Source organism: Gasterosteus aculeatus, chromosome 9 (genome assembly GCF_964276395.1).
Source record: "Gasterosteus aculeatus chromosome 9, fGasAcu3.hap1.1, whole genome shotgun sequence".
NCBI lineage: Eukaryota > Metazoa > Chordata > Actinopteri > Perciformes > Gasterosteidae > Gasterosteus > Gasterosteus aculeatus.
In genome coordinates, this window is record NC_135696.1 from 5,639,630 (window position 1) to 5,645,886 (window position 6,257).

Sequence of the window (6,257 nt, forward strand, 5' to 3'; positions counted from 1 at the left end):
TACAACGTAATGATTTAATGAAAAGAAAATGCTTTACCTTTCAGTATAAAATATCATGTTCACAATAGGTACAGTATATATCTGAATAAGTTATAAGACAGAGGAAAACATGAAACACTGATCACATGTTAAAATGTAGCATAAAGGTAGTATAAAATACAAATAGAAACTGAAATAATAAGAAAATACCATGTGGAAGTGTATATGCATCCAGGTAGAGTATGTTTTTTTGCGAGTCATTACAGCGGATGTCGTTGCGTGCCACAGGAACCACTGTTTATGACAATACATTTACATAAGAAATCAGGTGCAATGAAACAGCATGGTGGAGAAAATGGTTCCAGGGTATTACCCCCAAAGCTACAAAGTTCCACAGCTTCGCTCTCTGTCTTTAGTCTACTGAGAGAGAGAGACTGAAATAGAGTTCTGGATGCCCCACACTTCCAGGGCCTGGATCTTGAAATGTCCCTTGCAGAGTTGGGTGCTCTTGAACGTGTCACAAGGCTCAGAGTACCCCGCCTCCAGGTCTTCCTGTAGGCACAGTGCAGTTCCTCCATCACCACCTAAGAGAGAAGGAACATCAGCACATAACCAGAGCCTCTCAACAACTAATAACAATAACAATATATTCCTCCGGCGTACCGATTATGAGCTGACTGTCACTGCCTGCGATGAACATGGAGGCCTCCTGCTCCTTGGGTTTCCTCGGCTCTTTGGTCGCCGTGGGTCGCTCTGACGGGGCTGCGAAGGGGATCGTCAGGTAGCCGGTGTCCTGGGGGGTTCCGGCGGGACAGGGCAGGGCGGTGATGGGAGGCACCAAAGAGGAGGCCGAACAGCCGTGCCGAGCCATCTGAGGGGAAGCTGCTCTGGTCATGATGTTGACCATGGCCTGCTGGTAGCGCTCCATGCTGGGACGCAGCTGAGGGAGGGAGAGACTTTTAGTATGTCGAGAGGCGATCAAGAATGTTGGCGCAAAAGAAAAAAAAAACTTTGCAGGAAAGCGTGACGAGCTAAACTCAAGGGGGCAAAATAAAAAAGAGAAGAAGAAGAGGAAGAAGGCTGGATTATGACTCACTGTGAAAACAAAACATTCCCCGGTTCCAAAATACGTGAGTCCCTCAGAGTCGTGCTTCTTTCTTTCTATCACATCTGTAGACAGGAAGGCACCGAAGACCTAAGAAAGGAAAAGTTTTTCAGCAGGGCAGCATTTCAGAAACTGATTATTGTCTGCAATAGATTTTCTGTTTATTTTTCTTCAAATATATTGAATAAAACAGAAAATATGTTCTTGTATAATGTTACCTCTTCACACATCGTTTTGATAATCAAGACCGCTGGTTCGTGTCCCTCCACATGTGAATAGAATCTATATCAGAGAGAAAACAAACGTGATTCTGTGTCGTTTCTAACATCCACCTCCTGATCATTTTTAAATAACGACAGTTGAGAAATAGTTGTTTAACTTTTGTCAACAGAACCACCTGAACCGTTGCTTGGTCTCCACATTCTCTGCTATTTAGTGTCTGCTCTTCCCTGCTGGTACATGTTGTTCAGCAGTTATTGATCCATAACAACATGGCCTCATTTAAAGGCAGTGTTCACCTCAAAGTCAAGAAAACACAAACTTAATACTAATTTCTCATCAAACTAGGCAACTCACACCATAAAGAATCCAGACTGATGAATACTACAGATGAGAGGAGAGAAATACCGGACCGGAAGTATTTTAGTAGATGGAAAAAGGCTATTGGACATAATTCACCAGCTCTTTATCTCGCAGATTTTTTTGGTCGCCGAAGGTAACTTACGATGCAAGACTTCTTCCGTGTTCCGCCGTGCTGAACAGCCGGACGGGGCTGAAGAGGGAGAAGCGCTCGGGTATCCAGGCCCAGACAACTCTCATCTCCGTCCCAGTCACAACACAGGAGGAGAAGCTGCTGAAGTTCACCGTCTCGACCGACTGCCTTTTAAAGGAACGTTAAAACGACAACAACGTGAAAATTAAAAAAAGTTATTTGCCTCATGAGCAGATTCCTCGGCTATTTCTCCTCCCAAGTAGGCCAAGTAGGCCATTATTATACGGAACTTCTGCGCTGACCCACCTCTTCTGGTGCGTGCCGACGCCTTTCTGCATGAGGGCGTCCACGTTGGCGTTGAACAGCAGGTTGAGCTCCCTCCGCGTGGCCATCCGGATCAGGAAGGCCCTCTGCAGAAGATTCTCAACGGTGCAGTGGCGAGCCACGCTCTGAACGAACCTCTTCATGTCCGTGCGGAAGTCCTCCACGTCGGCCACTCTCGAAGACACGGACACCTTGTAAAGGCTGAGCAGAGCCAGCGCCACCCTTCGCAAAGAACCACACGGGTTACGCCGCCGCTCCGGAAAGGTGACCGCCAATGCGCTCAAGATTTTTGTTTCCATGCGAAAGGCACAACAAACCTGTAAAGGACCTTGTAGCCCTCCGATAGGTAGACGTCCAGCACTCTGATGGCGTACGTGAAGGGAAGGTCGGCGAATATCCACATGATCCAGTCGGAGTAGAACTCAAAGAGGTTCTGGTGGGAGCTGGCGATCAGCTTGCGGATGCCTCTGCAGCACCTGTTGGCGAGGTCGCCGAAGGTCATGCAGGAAGCGCGGTAGGTGAGGAAGGTCTGGTCGATGTAGCGCTTGTTGGGGTCTTTGTAGCAGATGAGCCGGGACACGCTGTGGAAACACTCGGCCTCGTCCTCGCTGAAGTGGAGGAGGAGGGAGACCAGTTCGGCCAGGATGGGGCAGAAGTTCATGTCTGGGAAGCATTTGCCGAGGCAAATGAGGATCTTTTTCACAGAGTTCAGGCCCGCTTTGTTCAGACAGTATCTAGATGAGGGGGGACGAAGAAGAAGAGTCAATTGGGGAGACTTCAATGTAGTCGTACACGTGGTAATTCACCATTGAAAGCATAAAAATCCTGCATTGCATCTTCTTTTTCTGGGAAAAAGACAGAATATGTCAAAATATGTCGCTAAATGTAACCAGATCAACTGACATGCTTGAAGGGCACCACAAGGAACATTTCGCTTTGTGTTGATTTTGGGGGTCGCTGTGGGCAAAAATAAGTTGACAGAGTCCCAGATTCACTTTTCAAAACTAATAATATCATGAACCGATATTATCCCATCAAAGTACCTGGGTATTTCTGCCGCCTCCATGTACTCTGGGACCGCATGTGTGCTGATTTTCTGTTCTCCAAAGTACGTCTTGGATACTTCACAGTAAACATTTCTGTCTGGAATGATACACCTGCTGCAGATTTAACACAATCCCATTTGGGTTTAGATTAAAAAGCACCTCCCAATTTTGCAAAAAGCGGTATCCACCAAGTGCTTCAGGACATAATTGAGAAAATTCAATGTGACAACGTTAACCTGGAGTTGATGCTGTGGATGATATGGTAGTACGCTTTGGCCCTCAGTGTGTGCGGCGTGGCCCAGAATCCTTCACGGCCCATTGTCTTCAGCTGCTGGTGGTCACTGTGCAAGATCTGCTGGTATCGCACTGCAGCTTCGGGGTCAATCTTCTCCCAGTCCACAAACTGCCCATACTTCATCCCAGAACAGGAGTTAATCTCCCAGTTGTCTGACTCAGAGATGGTCATCATGCACACCGGCTTGAGATTGCCTTTACTGCCTGAGAAAAGAATGAACACACACATTTACGTTTAGTTTTAGGTAAATAGCTTTGGGAGAAAAACACACACAATATTTTAGTACCATAATGATCTCCTATTTGTGAGTGCTTGCTTCGTTTGGACTTGGTCTTCTTGGTGCCGACTCCAGCACCAACCCCGTCCCCTTCTCTCTTCTCCTTTTTGTTCACTTGGTACTGAATTAGGGAGCTGACCCTTTGCCTCAGTGGACTGGACCTTGAGAAGTTTCCCGCGTCGTATTCAGAGTTACGCTCCGTCTGTTCGTAGCTGTAAAAGGACCTGGAGAGCAGTGGAATCAGTTTGAACTACGCAGTACTTCCAACTTTAGATGCACATAATTACAAGTGTTGTCTAACATACCTGGAGCGAGGCCTCGTGAAGGTCTCCTCCGTCGGGGTCTCCAGGCCGCAGTTCTTGCTGTCCTCCGGCGTGCAGTAGGAGTGTGACCTCTGCCGGCCTTCGCCCCCGGCCACGGAGCCCAGGTCCTGGTCGGACATCGGCATGGAATTCACGCCCACGCAGTTGGAGAAATCCGGCGCTCTCGAAACGTGGATCATTGCTTCAAGTCTTGTCGTCCGCCGGCATGCGATTCCGGAGCGTCAAAGTGTGTGCTCGTTCTGAGGGACGGGCCGTTATATAAGCCTGTGGGGCCCTGCGGTCATTCGAGACTTTTGGTGGGAGGGTTTGTTTGTGGAAAGTCCAGACAAAAAACAAACCCAAGTATGTATGCTGACGTGCAGTGTGGGAGTAATTACCCCGACTGGACTGTGTCCTCAGAACGCCAATTATCAGAAGCATCATTCAGAAGAATGAAAAACCTCCACAATACATTACACAAAACATAAATTCACATGCACTCACAGCTCAAGAGATTTCTCCTCGCTGCTGCAGTTGTTGCAGATGATATTTTGATTTCATTTGTTTATGCAGAGACATGTCAAAGATTTGAATATTGGTGATGAGGTCATCAGAGTAATCATGTTCCTTTCGCCGAAACCGCCTTGTGCACAACAGCCAAATGTCAAATGTGTCTATTCCCAGAAGTCCTCCAAAGGTTATTGTTCTACACAACAGATGTGTGTTTAGATCACAACACAACTGCTGTTTTCTCATGAAACATGTAACCTCAACAAGCACTCATTTCATGTGCGGGCTCCACATGTTACCAAGTTGAAAAACAAACTGAAGGCATCCCGTCGGTCCTTTATGTCAATTTCCATTAAGGTGGTCCATTAAGAACCTTCCTAAATGGTTAAAAGTCATGCTTTTAAGAAATTGGGGGCTTCTAGCCTACATACTATTAATTCTATGGAGGCCCATATTGTGACCAGGAGGAACTGTTTACGTCTCTTTAGGATCATAAACATCATGTAAATGTTGCTCATGAGCACTAGCGCTCTGGGTGTCAGTAAGAAGAAAAAAAAGGTGTAAAAAGCAGAAATCCCAAATACAGTTTTTCAATTATTTTGTATTGATTAGGTTATTTATTCGAGGTACAAACACACAGGAGAAGGACGCTGTGAAAGGTGAGCTCGGGTTCCCTTCCTTTTCTGTTGAACAGCATTATTCTGGATTAGAAAAATGATAGGCTGTTAAAAGAAAACAAATAGCTGTCAGGTGCGCAGAATGTCTCCATAAAACAAGAGAGAAGCCTTTTCAGTCACACTCCACATACACATGTGCACTTACACTTCTTTTCGCTGGTGCACTTTATTTATTTAAACATTTCTAACTTGTATTCCTTTATTTTTAAACTAACACATAGCTTTATATTCCAACCCATAGCATTATATTTTATTATATTATATTTTTATTCCTCTTGCGTTTTGGTAACAAATGTTTCCTCATTCCTGATGATAGTTAAAAAGGCAAGTAAACAAGTCTTCTACGCATAAGAATTACATTAAAAGTTACTAAAACTAAAATAAAGTCTTCCGTTCATGTATTGCCTGTTGTTGTGCGTTGTTGTCTGTTTCCAGAGCTGTTTACATCATGCAGCTGATGTTGACAGCAACAGTTTCTGCTCTGCATCTTGTGGTTTGGCTTCTTTGGGATCATCACTCGCTAAATCTCATAAAATCAACTTAAAGCTCCAATTCACACACTTCTCTAGCACCATATAGTTCACTCTGATTTCACAGTCACGATTGAATTAATTACCAAAAGAAATGACTTGTGTGCTCCGAGAGACGGTCCCTTTAGTTCAAACTCAAGTACAGATGTAAAACTATAAGATGCATTATAAAGGGTTGATGTTGAATTTAGATTGTCCCTTCAAGACAGGACAGGTTAGTGCCACTAATCATACAAAAACATGTCTTCTGTTTTCTTCTCTGTACATTTAAGTTTTTCTTTATTTGTTCTCATCATTTCCCTTACAGACATCATGCAGAGCCACCTGGTGGTTATATTTTGACCGTGATCAGCTACTTGCTCCGATGTTTTAACAGGAGTCCAACCTAATCAAGTATTATATATAATAGCTTGTAAATTGATTGATCCATGGATATCTTCAAGGGGTATTCAATATTAACTAATCCATATATCACAACTGGTTAAGGGAGGTTTAAAAAC

At 44.7% G+C, this 6,257-nt stretch overlaps 1 protein-coding gene across 2 annotated transcripts; it reads right to left on the reverse strand.

The window, feature by feature from the left end:
* Positions 1 to 4,302, reverse strand: LOC120825363 (TBC1 domain family member 24). Of its 2 annotated transcripts, none has more exons than XM_040186948.2 (11): positions 4,044 to 4,302; positions 3,748 to 3,962; positions 3,403 to 3,664; positions 3,164 to 3,277; positions 2,438 to 2,854; positions 2,103 to 2,342; positions 1,809 to 1,964; positions 1,303 to 1,366; positions 1,076 to 1,174; positions 643 to 919; positions 1 to 563 (listed from the first exon to the last, which is right to left on the reverse strand). In XM_040186948.2, the coding sequence occupies exons 1-11, from the start codon at positions 4,238 to 4,240 to the stop codon at positions 397 to 399; spliced, it is 2,208 nt and encodes a 735-aa protein (XP_040042882.2). In that variant the 5' UTR covers positions 4,241 to 4,302; the 3' UTR covers positions 1 to 396. The 2 variants fall into 2 exon arrangements, with proteins under 2 accessions (XP_040042882.2, XP_040042881.2); XM_040186947.2 differs by having other exon boundaries at positions 3,164 to 3,280.
* Positions 4,303 to 6,257: the final 1,955 nt, after the last annotated feature.

Excerpts from the sequence above, each read along its gene's own strand:
- LOC120825363 (XM_040186947.2), bottom strand. The coding sequence starts at position 4,240 with ATGATCCACGTTTCGAGAGCGCCGGATTTCTCCAACTGCGTGGGCGTG. Across the intron at positions 3,665-3,747 it reads ACAAATAGGAGATCATTATG|GCAGTAAAGGCAATCTCAAG; the intron begins GTACTAAAATAT and ends TTCTTTTCTCAG. Across the intron at positions 1,367-1,808 it reads CACGGAAGAAGTCTTGCATC|ATTCTATTCACATGTGGAGG; the intron begins GTAAGTTACCTT and ends TCTCTGATATAG.